The following is a 13,173-nucleotide window of genomic DNA, read 5'->3' on the forward strand; positions in this document are numbered from 1 at the left end:
TGCCGCCTTGGCCTCTCCAAAATATTAATCATTAACGATCTGACATTGCGTTTCAGGGAGGGGCTGGGGCTAGGAAAACTGCGTTTGCTTCCCCCCCCCCACCCCAGGGAATGAATGGTGGCTTTGTAAAGAAAAAAATAAATCATGTCGCTTCCTCCCTCCCGTTCTACACACAACTGGATTGTTACTGCACCATCTTCTATGGTTGTGCAACTTGGAAAAGATCTGGGAGGAAAAAGATGCAGTGAGTGTGTGCGTGTGTGTGTGTGTGTGTGTGTGTGTGTGTGAGAGAGAGAGAGAGAGAGAGAGAGAGAGAGAGAGAGAGAGAGAGAGAGAGAGAGAGAGAGAGATGAGGAGGAGGGAGGGAGAGGCTAAGAAGAACGGGGATTAGGGAAAAGAAAATCAAACGTCTCTCCATTCTCTCCTGGTTCCCCTGGATCCTACAAACTCTGTAGTCCTCGTCCCTTTGCCAGGTCCCCAGTACGCAGGAAATTGACAGCATTCCCATTAAACAGCGGAATGAAAAGAACTGAATTGCAGCTACAACCATCTTCTACTATTTTGATCAGTCAGCCCAGACTAGGAGGGGGAGTGGGGGAGGGAGAGGGAGGAGGAGGAGGGCAAGGGCGGGCGGGGCGGGGGGTCCACTGGTGGAGAGGGGAGGGCTGCCTGGAAACGGCCGGGAAAAATTCTCACCACCAGTTTTGATCATTCAGCCCCGCCGAGGGGAGCCTGGAAACTGCTCGAGCCCCTTGGTCCATAATTGGTTTTATAGGAATGGCTGAGGGCCAAAGTGTTTACATGAGCGTGATTGGCAGTTCGGGGAGCCAATGGGAGGTTTACTATGAGATCCTGGCTGGCCAGCCGGGGAGGAGGAGGGAGCAGGGGAACAATGCTGGTTTCATTGCTAAAGAGTTGTCCTCCCCCCCCCCCCCCGATTTTTTTTTTTTTTTTAGATCCAGCGAGAGGAACTTGAAAGGGGGTTGTGTAATGTACCTTTTCCAATCCCGGGCTGTATATGGAGATTTGGGATTCTTTAAACCAGTGCTACCTGGATTTTATTAAAAAGCGGGGACCTCTGGAGAAAGAAAGCTGGATTTTCCAGGAAAGCAGAGCGAGCCGGGTCCCAGAGCCTGTTTGCTGGAGGGTGGAGGAGTTGGCGAGCCGAACGGATGGACTAAAGGACATTTTCATACCAAAAAAAGGAAAGGCGGGCAAAAAGTCTGAGTTGGATATAATTCCCGAGAGGGAAACAAGAACGGGGGGCAGGCGGCAGGATGGCCGAGAGGCGAGGCGGTTAGGCGGGAAGGGGACCATCCGCTCCAGCAGGTAGGTTTCTCTCCAGTCCCTTATTTTTTGGAAAGTTAAATAGTTGGTTCTCCAACCCAGGTCTCCTACCCACACGGGCTTACCTGCCCTCCTCAGCCTCTCCACATCAACCCTCTCCGCCCTCAAACTACTTGAGAATGCAGGGACTTTTCTGGGTTCTGAGCTGCATTGGACTCTTCGACTGTCCCCCATTTTCTCCACCATAGACCCCTTCCTAAGACTTTTCCTTCAGAAAAATACAACCTGGAAGGGGGGGATCTCTACTCTCCATTAAAAAACCCCAAACCCCCAAACACCCCAGCTTCCCTCCATGCCCCTGCAGGCTGTAAGAGAGGTGGGGAGAGGGAGAGACATTTTAGGATTATAGGCTGTTTTTAATTAAAAGCCGGAATTCAGCCATTTTAACTGCATTTAAGGAGAGAAGAAAATAGAATCATCAACCCTTTCCATATCTGAATAAGAAGCTCCAACTTTAAAGCTCTCCCCCCCCCCTTTTTTGTCCTGTGTCTATCTTATGAAGAGCAGTAGTTAAAAGAAATTGCTTTTTTTAATCACGTGAAGCTCATCCCCGCTGTGCTTAAGATGGGAAACATGTATCCAAGGTTGCGGCGATCTTAGATTTTAAAAAGTAAATGTTTCATCTGGTAACCAGAGAATGGGGAGAGAGGGGAGGGGGACGAGGGACGGATGAGCTGTTTGTAAGTAAAAACCAGGTTAAATAAAGAAACCATTAACAAAGCTGGTAAGAGAAGCCCTGGTAAATGACTGGAGGTAGATATTTTTGGTTCAGGGTATTTTAAGCTTAAATTATGTGCAAGTCCAAAGGGAAGGAGAATGTGGCAAACTCCCTGCTAGTATTTACTCTGTAGATAAGACACCAGCAAAACCGAATGAAAGCTCTGATACTTGTCCACGGGATGTGGGGCTCAAAGACTGGGTGATGGGGTTGGGTTAGTTTGTTTGGGGAGATAGCTAGTGAGGTTTTTTTGTGTTGTTTTTTTTTTAAATAAAATTTTAAAAAATCAGTTGCTTGTAATTACCCATTCCGCTTGCGTTTAAAAAGAGAGGGAAAATATATCCAAACTGGATTTCTCCCCTTCCCCAAGAAATAAGCAAAGGACAAATCTTTTAAACAAACAGCTTTAAATTGGAACTTCGGGAATATTTACCAAACATCGGGGTGGGGGGGGGAGGAGGAGGATACTCCCTCTATTGAGAACAGTCAGATTTTAGGAGAGGGGAATTTTTTTCTCAGTTTTTTTTTTCCCCCGTGGGTGACTATACTCTGAAATAGACTTGATACCACCACCCACCCCCTTGCCTCTCTACTGCTTACCTCCACCCCCCTGTCCAGGGTTAGCGACCTCCCTTTTCCACACAGGGTTCCTATCGAAAATGAAAACCCAACCTTGTTCTGTTTTGTTTTTTAAATTTCTACCAAATCTTTAGGCTAGAATGTATGCCACGTCTCTCGGAATTTTCTGAGACAGTCTGTCATTGAAGGGGAGGAAGGAAAGAAGAAAAATCCGACTTGATTAATAAAACCAGTGTAAAAACCCTTGCTCCCACCAGCTCAGAGGAATAGAGATCTGCTTACAGTGGATTCAGGAAAAAATCAAAATCAGAATCAAAAAGGGGGCCCGAAAAAAGGGGAGATGATTTAAACTAAAGAACTAACAAGGTTAAATATTAAACTTGCCCCATCAGATACTAAGCAAATGTTTAGTGAGACATTTTAATCTTCAGAAGCAAAAGGTTTCACAGTTTTTAAAGCTGAAACATGTGACATTTTGGAATAAAATCTATTTCGGCGGCGGTGGGATCCAATCTTTCCGAGAGAAGCAAACGCTAGCCTTCCCGTCTCTGGGCTCAGAATTTCGGGAGAAAAGGGGAAGGGGGGAGAGGAGAGAAAGCCTCTGGAAACTGCTCCGGGGATTGTGTCTGTCGAGGGGAGTTAAAGAGAGCGGCAGTACGCCTTCGTTTTTAGTAATATTTTGAAAGTCTAGATCTGAGGAAGACTGGACGGGTAGAAAGTAGCGGTGATTTTTTTTTTTAAGAACTGAAATGCAATACTCCTTTTATTACATTTTTGGCTACGGAATACCCGCTGGGTCTAATGAGCAGCCCTGCCTCATTCAGGGGCACAGGGAGACTTTGGGGGAGAAGACACTTGTAAGGTTTTTTCAAAAGTGGTTTCCCTTTTTTGGTGGTGGAAGGGGTGTTGTTTTCTCTTCGGGCCGGGAGAGCTCCGCGGGCTCCTGCCTACCTGCTGGCCCGGCTCCGAGCCGTGCTGCAGTACGGAGGAGGGAGCGGTAGGAGGGAATTGCTCTAACTCCTGGGTTGTGTCTCTGATCTCTCCCCACCGCAGGCAAAGAAAATGCCCCCAGCGGACTCTCCGCCGGCCCGAAGACCATGGAACTGCTCCGAGCTTATATTTTTAAACCCCTCTGATTTGGGGTGTGTGGAGGGGGGAGGGGCGCTGGGAGGGGGGCGCCTGGGGAGGGGTGGAGGAAAACGAAACGGCTTGGAAGTTGGCACTCAGATGATGGATGGCCGAGATTTGGGGCCTCCCCGGTCTGTCACGGCCCCCTCCTCCGCTACTGTCCGGATTGGCAATGGAGAGCCACCGGGTCGCTGCTGCCACGGCCGCGGCCGCCCTGCTTCCTCTTCTGGCCACTTGGCCGCCGGATTGCCGGCTCCCCTGCCTCCGGGAAAGTACATGCCGTCGGGAATCAACCTCCACTCGCACCCGGGTAAGTAAGGGTCCGAGGTCCGGCACTCGACCTCATTCCCGGTTACACTTCTGGCCACTCGGTTTCCCTTCAGTGGAGAACTGTAGCCTCCTGAACCTCCCGAGTTGCTCTGTCGGAGCCCCTTCGGGTTTCTAAAATCTGATATAAGAACTGCGGATTTATGGCAAGGGGATGAATGTCCCGGAAAACCCAGGGTTAGGTTATTGGGGAGGGGGACAGGGGAGAATTTCCCTCATATAAGGCTTTTAGTAGCTGATGTAAATGTACTTGGAAATCTTCCCTGACTGCTCTCCTGCAACCCCTTCAGTCCGCAGGGAGTGTTCACTTGGAGGATAAGGGGTTTGAACAGACATCTGGCTTCAGGGACCTGATCAGAGAGAGTTCCTTCCCGGGAAGGGCGCGGGCATAGATAGCAGCAGTGTGTCCACAGATTGCATTTTGGGAGGGTTTCAGAAAAAGAGAAACCTAGATTTATTTTCCTTTCCCTTTGGGACAGGGCCCAGGACTGGGGAACTCTGGAAAGCTGGAGAACCCTTCGAGGCTTCAGCTGAAGGGGTTCATTCAGTGCACAGGCTACTCCTTACTCAATCCCCCGTGAGCCTGGGTTGTTTGGCTGAGGGAGGCTCGGGCTACTGGAGTTAGGATCGGGAAAGGAGACAGCTCTGTTTGTGAAGGATCTTCCTGGAAAAGATTTGCCCTCCATTGGAAAAATGTGACCTGGGAGTATAGTGAGCAGCTGCTTCTGGGGTTAGACATAACATGCATTGTACCCCTTCTCTTTCCACCCTCCCGGTCCCGCAGGTGCTGTCTCCGACTTTCTCTGGCTTCTCTGCTTAGGGGGAGGTTGACCTCCCTCCCAGCCTGCTAGTTGGATATATTTCTGCAGCAGGAACCAGGAAGGGGAAAGCCAGAGTCAGAGCCGACCTTGTGGGGATTAAGCAGGTCCAAGATCCTTCAGAAGTCTCGGTTTACCCTATACCTTCCTTTCCCCAGTCCCAGCCGGGAAAAGAGTGGCTGACTACGTCCTGGCTGTCCGCTGGGGATTGAACCTTGGTGGTGGTGGTGGGGAGGTAGTTCCGAAGAAGCTTTTGGAGGCTGGATCCAACCCGAAGAGTGTCGTTTTCAGTTTTTAGAACCTTTTTAGATAAGGGGGGGGGAATCCACCAAAATTAGAACGGTAAAACTTTTTTCTTTTCTTTAAAAAAATATTTTCCACTGCCTATTTACCTTTCCCCCACCTTACGATTGTTTAAGATTTTGGGAAGCTTCAGTGTATTTAATAAACACCCAGCCAATATACACCTTTTCCTTCCCGACTGTCTGAGTCTCCGAGTTCCTACCGCTGGCTGATTCCCAGATGTTGGGCAGTCAGACTCTGCGTCGGACTTATGGGTGTACCGGGACTGAGCTCCAGAACTAAAGGGGAGGGTGGTAAGGGCTCTACTGACTGGGGTGGTGAATTGCCTGTTCGATTGTGGTTCTTTGATGTTTGCAGCTGTTGTCTGCAAAGTTGTGGGGAGACCCCCTGCCCTTCTGCGGTTCAAGACTCTTTTTTTTCTGGGGTGTGGAGAAGGGGGTTGCTGTGATGATAGTAGACTTTGTAAGGTGACAAGATTTTGTGTGTGCTGCTGAATCAACCCTGCCTCCCCTTCACCCGTCTGCAAGAATGACTTTGAGATTTTGCAAACCTGATTGCCAACATCTGCAGAGAAGGAAGCTGCCCAGATCGAGGGGAAAGATTTATGGGTTAGGGAATAGGTTGGCAGTGCCAATTTTCCAGGTGCTGAACGAGAGGTGTAAAACTGAAAAAGCAATAAAACGGAGCACATGGGCACCAGCCCCTCCCCCCCCCCCCCACCGGCTGGAACTAAATCCAGCCTTCGGCATCTCTTAGTGACCCTCCCCGCGAGCCGAGCCAGCTGACTTGCATAGGGTTTACTTGAAATAACTAGTTTTGCTCTCGCTAAGCACCGGAGTCTAAAGAGCTAGTTGGTTTCAACCAAACCTGGCCTGGAGAGAGAAGGGCAACTTTTGCTTATTTGGATTCTAGCCTTGGGCCCTCCCTACCTACCACTTGTCCCCGCAATTGTGACCTGTCACGTTCCTAGCTTCTCTCCTGCCCCTGTGTTGTTTTACCAGGTCATGCAGTCTGTCCCTGGGCAGTTGTGAAAGTGGGAGGCTGCGGCGGCGGCGCGCTGAGACGCTTACCCTAGGGCTCGGCTCGGACTGTGCGGAGCTGGGAAAAGGGAAAAAGAGGAAAGAGAAAGAGTTCCTGGGTCCTGGGAGCTGGGGTCTCGGGAGAATGGCGCCAAGGGCCACCAGGACGCAGAATCGGTCCCTCTTCCCCGCTTAGTTTCCCCGGATTCTCTGGGCCCCTCTCCTTCCAGCATGCTCCCACCTCCCCCACCATTTCACTGCAGAGGCAGCGTCCCCGAACCTATCATTAAAATTTAAATTCTTCCCATAAGCAGGGGGCTATTTCGTATTTCTTCCTTTTAAGATCTTTTTTTTTCTCCCCGATAGGGATTTTAGGGCGTTAACTCACTGGAAAATGCCCGAGCGGTGGCTTCAGCGTTCGTTTGAGCGCGGGGGAAGGGAGGGAATATAACAAACTGGGAAAATCAGAGAGGTGGGGTTTGTGGGGTGTTCGCAGGCAGAGCGGACCGGGGGCTTCTCTTTCCTGCCTCTGCCCGGTCGGATTGGTCCCAGCCCCCGAATTGGGCGCCTCCCCCTCCCTTTCTCACTATCCCTAGTCCCGGGGGCCCCGCCGACCCTCTTCCCGCTTTCTCTCTTATTTATTTTGCCGTGTTTAACTTTTCAGGACTGCCCGGGAGCGGATCGGAAGGGACAAAGGGCCATTGTGAGGAGACACTGTGCAGGGGGATGGGGATGGGGTGGGGGCGACCTCTCCCGAGCAGCGGTGACTAGCAATGGGGGACGCAGCGGGGGGGATGGCGTGGGGCGGGGCGGGATTGTGTGCTGGGGTGTCGGGGGACCGACGCCCGGCGGAGGGTCTAGCCTAGCTCCTGAGCCCTCAGGGTGCCGCCAACAGAAAGTATTAGTGCTTAGCGCTCTCTCGGTCTTTCCAGGGACTGGGAACGGGGGTGGGGGTGGGGGAGGCAGGGTGAGGAAGGGTGGAAAGCTCGCCCCGCCAAAAAAACCAACACACCCAACAAAACCCCCCCTCCCCCCACACACAGAGGAAAGATGTGGTCCTACGCTTTGCTTATGAAAAACCCGGGGTGAGAAGACCCAGGAGTTCTGGCAAGACTGTTAGCCTGGCCTAGACCAATGGGCTGATCTTGCGGTGATGACCCTCCCTAGGCTCGGCTAAATTCAGTGCTCACTGGGCCTTGAAATGACTGGAACTCTATTCCCTTCCCTGGGTTCTGGCCGGGTGGGTGAGGAAAGGAGGGAGCAAAGTCCGTACTAGACGCCACGTCTGCCTCAACTCTGCCGAAGAACTCCCCTAGTTAGGAAGCCTATGGGAGGAGGAAGGGAACGGGGGACGGAGTCACCTGACGAGGCTGGATTGGGGTCGATCTGGGAATTGGTAGGAAAAAAAAAAAGACTAGATTTGGGTTACTGTGGGCTGGGAATAGAAAAAAAAATGAGTCAATAGCCTTTCCCCAGGTGCAAACTGTAGGGCCGCCCCCACCCCACTCCCAAACCAGGAAATGGATCGCTAGAATTGAACGCGATTTTGGAATAAAGCTGTTGTGGAAAATGAACCGTAACCAGTCAGGGTCTAGAATAGGGGTTTCAGACACTAACCCCAGAAGTAAACTGGATATTCCTTTTCATCCGAAGGGCGGTTTGGGAGGGGGGGGGCGCGAATAGCCCGTAGGATCCTTTAGACTTTGTAATTATTTCCGCCGGTTCTATTTTGTCTGCCTCAGGCTTTTTTATTAATGGGCCTGGCCAGTCACCCTACCACAGCCTGGGGCAGGGGCTGGGCTTAATCCCAGAGCCCAGACGTCGGCCTCAGTGAAATTAGACCTGTTCTGGCCAGCTCTTTCTCCCCGCTCCCCCCCTCCCCCATTGGCTCCGGGAGTGGCAGGGCCTGAGACTGGGTCAGGTAGGTGACTGGAGGAAGGTAGAGCCAGGTTCAGTTACGAAGCTCTCTGCTCTTTGTCCCTTAACTGTTGGGACGGGAAGGAGAAACTGACTTTCCCTGTAGGACGTCTTAAGGCTAGTTTTTCTTGTAGTCTTCGGGCCACCTTCCCCTTGAGAGGGCTTTAGGAGGGCTAGAGAGGCCAAGGATAATACTATTTTACAGGGAACTTCCCCCCCCTCCCCTCAAGTACTTTCACTTTATTTGGAATATTCCAAAACAAACTCTGTGAAGTAGGCAGGTTGTTATTACTTCCCTTTTAAAGATAAGGACAATAAAGTCCAGAGAGATTAAACTAATTTGCCCACGGGTCACATAGCTAGTTAGTGACTGAGATGGGACAGGATCCAGGTCATCTGACTGGGACCAGAGTTCCCAGTTTCTTTGCTTTCTTTGTATCCCCCGAATTTAGCACAGAGCTTGGCAACTTATTGGCACTTAAAAAAAAATGCTAGTTGACTCCTTTCGACACAGCTTTTGCCTTTCTAAAAGCTAGTAATCTCTAAAGCGTTAATTTCTGAATATTTGTTGACTGATGTCATGAAGGAATGTCAGGAGGGTGTGTAAACCAAGACAGAAGCTTTCCTGTGAAAGGTCTTCAGATATTAAGGGAGGATATCGGAATTGTCTTCAGGCTTACTTCACTGGACTGCTGTTGGGTGTATTAGATACTGGAATTCTAGAACGGGGCTTTCCCCCCCCTTTTTTTTTTCAGTTATCCTTACTTGGACCTTTGTTCATGTATTTTTTTTAGGCTTTATCTTTTTAATAATCGTAAATATCTTATTTATATAAGGCTTCACCATTTTAATAACGCTTCATGTGACCTCAACAGCCCTGTAAGGTTAGTGATTAATTGTGGCAGAATGATTAATTCCATTGATTCCATTTCTACATTAGCAAGTGCTCATTCTTCATTTTTACAGATGAAGTAATAGGTTAGTGGAGAAGTGATTGGCCTACGATTACTCAGGGCTGGAGGGGCTTAGGCCTCCTGACTCTACTGTTTGGCTCTTCTCAAAACACAAGCATGGGGCAGCTAGATGGCGCAGTGGATAGAGCACCGGCCCTGGAGTCAGGAGTACCTGAGTTCAAATCCGGCCTCAGACACTTAACACTTACTAGCTGTGTGACCCTGGGCAAGTCACTTAACCCCAATTGCCTCACTAAAAAACAAACAAAAAAAACCACAAGCATGTCTTGGAGTTTGGCTCATTCTCCATAATCAGATTAGCTGTTGATGAACCTTTTACTTGTTATTTATTAATATGAGTGGGGTCTGAGTTAGTGGCGCTGCCCATTAGCTTCCCACTGCTAAGGGTTTATTTAGCTACCCATTGCTCCTACACTCACCATCTTAAGGGGTTTATTTAGGAATCCATCGAATTTAAAATCAGAATCTTTCCTGGAAAGGGAACCTCAAAAATACTCGTACACGTCTCTTTTCTCTCCGTTTTCTTCCCAGGGGGTATCAAGATGCAGTGTAAGGGTCCGAAGTCTCTGGTTTGAAGACCCCTACCTGACATATACTGTGTGACTGAATATAGACAAGTCACTTTAACCTGACTACACCACTGTTTCCTCATCTAGTAAGCTCATTGGAGCACCAGGATTTAGTGCCCGAAGGAACACAGTGGTCATTAGTCCGAACCCTCCCCCCATTTTGTAGATGAGAAAACTGAAGCCAAAATGGGTGTTTATGAAGGAACCAACATTGGTGTCTTATTTTCCAATTCCTAAGTGATGGTGATGCTGCCCACCAGTGCTATGAGATAATAATACTTAACATTTATATAGCACTTTAAGGTTTGCAGGTAGCTTTATATTATTTCATTTGATTCTCAAAACACTGAAATTGGTGCCATTATTCCCAATTTACACATAAGGAAATGACGCTGAGAGGTTAAGTGACTCTCCAAGCTACTAAGCATCTGAGGGGGGGATTTGAACTTGGGCTTTCCTGATTCCAAGTCTGGACCTTTATCCATCATGCCATCCTACATTAACGTGGTAGTATTGTTATTTCTTAAGTTATGGGGTGCTGGGGATAGATTCTTTCTTTGGACTTAGCCCTTATTATGACTTTGTAGGTCTAACATTGATTGGAAAGGCACTCCCTCATTAGCAAGGGAGATTCTAGGTTTGCATATAGGTTGGGGATCTCTCCTGTAACTAAGCAGTAGATAATACCATTCTTGCCTTGGTCGTAAGTGCTCACAAATTCATTCCATTGTTAGCTTACAGCTTCTCCCCAGGCTTTGCTGCCCTACGGTTGACATTAGGTAAAATGTACTTGGATATTTGGGTGAGGTTGGAAGGTTGAAAAGTCATTTCGACATTAGATTTTGGGAGGTGGTCTTTGGTATAGGGGTCCAAGGTTATATCACTGTCAGCAGACCCAGTCCCTTCAGGGTCACTACAGTATCTATCGTAGAAGCTCCCACAGACATTTCTTGGACCTTCTAATAATAATAATAATAATAATAATGGTTAGCATTTATATAATACTCTCGGGTTTGCCAAGTGCTTTACAAATATTATCGCATTTTCTCCTTGCAAAAACCACAGGAGGTAGGTACCATTATTCTTCTCATTTTACAAATGAGGAAACCCAGGTAGACAAATAGAGTGACTTACCTATGGTCATACACAGCTGTATCCCCATTAATCCACAGCTGGATTAATGGATTAGTGTCTGAGACTGAATTTGAATTGAGGTCTTTCTGACTCCAAATCCGGAGCTCTGTCCACTGTGCTACCTATCTGCTATAGGGTACAAGAATGTATTGGGGGGCAGCTAGGTGGCGCAGTGGATAGAGCACCGGCCCTGGAGTCAGGAGGACCTGAGTTCAAATCTGGCCTCAGACACTTAATACTTACTAGCTGTGTGACCCTGGGCAAGTCACTTAACGCCAGTTGCCTCACACACACACACACACACACACACACACACACACACAAAAAGAATGTATGGGTAAATACATGGGAAATAGATCCTGAAATAATATTGCAAATTAGAAGGAACTTTAGAGGTTATGTAATCCTGTCATCTCATTTTACAGATGAGAAAATTGAGTCCCTAAAGTCACACTGATAGCCAGTGGAAGATCTGGGGTTTCTAACCCAGGCTGGCTACCTTCAAATCTAGTCACTTTCCACGAACCTCTGTACTTTGATACCTCAAAAGCATCATATTAACATTAGGGTATAGGGATAGGGACTAGAACAGTAATTTTATTGGTAAATAGGACTCGCTACATGAGGAAACTCACCCCAAGAAGGTGCTTGAGAGCAACTTCTCTGCAGTTCATGCTCTCGGAATTGCCTAGGATACTGGGTACTTAGTTCTGTGACTTCTCAAGGGTCACACAGCAAGTAGGTGTCAGATGAGAGACATAAACCCTTGAAGGCTTGACTGTAAGACCAGTTCTTTTTCTACTATGCCGTACTTCCTCTCCACATTAAAACAGTAATTCATATTTTAATGTATCAGTATAATCACATAAAGTTAAAGCTGGAAGAACTTAGGTTATTAGAACTAGGTGGGACCTTAGAGTATGCAATAGCAGCTATCAGAGATGAAAGTGACCCTAGAACAAAGAACATGAATATCAGCTCTGGGAGAGAACTTTGAGATCATCAAACTATCCTTACCCCCCACCCCCCTTAGAGATGAGAACATTGCTGCCTAAGGTCACACTAGTGTGACCTAAAGTTACTGATAGTAAGTGTTAAGACCTGGCTATAACCCAGGGTTTATATGAATAATTAATAGTAGCAGCTAACACCTATATTTCTAGCACTGTTACCTGACATAGAAGGGTGTGAGAGGTATAAAATAGAGTCTCTACTCTATCAAATGAGATAGATAGAGAACTGGCCCAGGAGTGAGGGGGACCCAAGTTCAAATCTGGCCTCAGACACTTAGTAGCTGTGTGACCCTGGGCAAGTCACTTCACCCCAATTTCAGGGGTGTTGGAAGCAAAGCACTTAACTTTAGTTCCTGGCATGTAGTAGGCACTATGTAAATGCTTATTCCTTTCTCTTCCTCATCTATCTTTTTTTTTTTTTAATGCGGCAGTGAGGGTTAAGTGACTTGCCCAGGGTCACACAGCTAGTAAGTGTCTAGTGTCTGAGGTCAGATTTGAACTCAGGTCCTCCTGAATCCAGGGCTGGTGCTTTATCCACTGTGCCACCTAGCTGCCCCCATCACCTATTTTTATTTGGTTTTGTTTTTTATTTTTGTGGGGCAATTGGATTTAAGTGACTTGCCCAGGGTCAGTAAGTGTCAAGTGTCTGAGGTCAGATTTGAACTCAGGTCTTCCTGAATCCAGGGCCAGTGCTTTATCCACTGTGCCACCTAGCTGCCCCTTTAGGCAGCTTTCTAAGCCTCTGTTTTTTTGTTTTTTGGGGTGGGTTTTTTGTTTTTTTGCAGGCAATGGGGGTTAAGTGACTTGCCCAGGGTCATACAGCTAGTAAGTGTCAAGCCCATCACCTATTTTTAAATAGCATGTGTATATGTGTTTTTGAAGACACATATTTAAATCTGGAAAGGAATGTTAGACATTATTCCAGCTTTCTCATTTTATCAGTGAGAAAAGGTGAGGTCTAGAGAAGAGACTTGTCAAAGGTGACATCGATAGTAGCAGGTCTACAAGTGTCATGTATATCCTTTGACTCCAAATCCACCATTCTTTTTTTCCACAGTGGTAGCTCAGTGAGATTTTTAGCTCTTTTGCAGGGAGAAGGGAGGCAGGGATTAGAATTCACACCTCTTTCGTTGGTAAAAGTATGAAATAGTAAGACATCAATATTGGAGAATATGTGACACTGATACTAAACTGTAATTCTAAGAAGAATTGCAGTAGGAGTGAGTTTGGGCTAGCTAGGTAATGGTAGGGAAGTCACTTTCTTTCTGGGACCTACAGTTTTTTTCAAAAGGCCAAAATTGGTCCCATCAGGCTCTTATAGTCTATG

General features: G+C 47.7%; 1 protein-coding gene across 1 annotated transcript in view; it reads left to right on the forward strand.

The window, feature by feature from the left end:
• Nucleotides 1-3,871: 3,871 nt before the first annotated feature.
• TNRC18 (trinucleotide repeat containing 18) overlaps nucleotides 3,872-13,173 on the forward strand; it is a 162,402-nt gene continuing 153,100 nt past the window's right edge. The window contains 3 exon segments of the mRNA XM_043983817.1: nucleotides 3,872-3,909; nucleotides 3,911-3,975; nucleotides 3,978-4,082. Coding sequence (XP_043839752.1) covers nucleotides 3,872-3,909; nucleotides 3,911-3,975; nucleotides 3,978-4,082 — 208 coding nt within the window.

This window comes from Dromiciops gliroides, chromosome 1 (genome assembly GCF_019393635.1).
Source record: "Dromiciops gliroides isolate mDroGli1 chromosome 1, mDroGli1.pri, whole genome shotgun sequence".
In the NCBI taxonomy this organism is placed as follows: domain Eukaryota; kingdom Metazoa; phylum Chordata; class Mammalia; order Microbiotheria; family Microbiotheriidae; genus Dromiciops; species Dromiciops gliroides.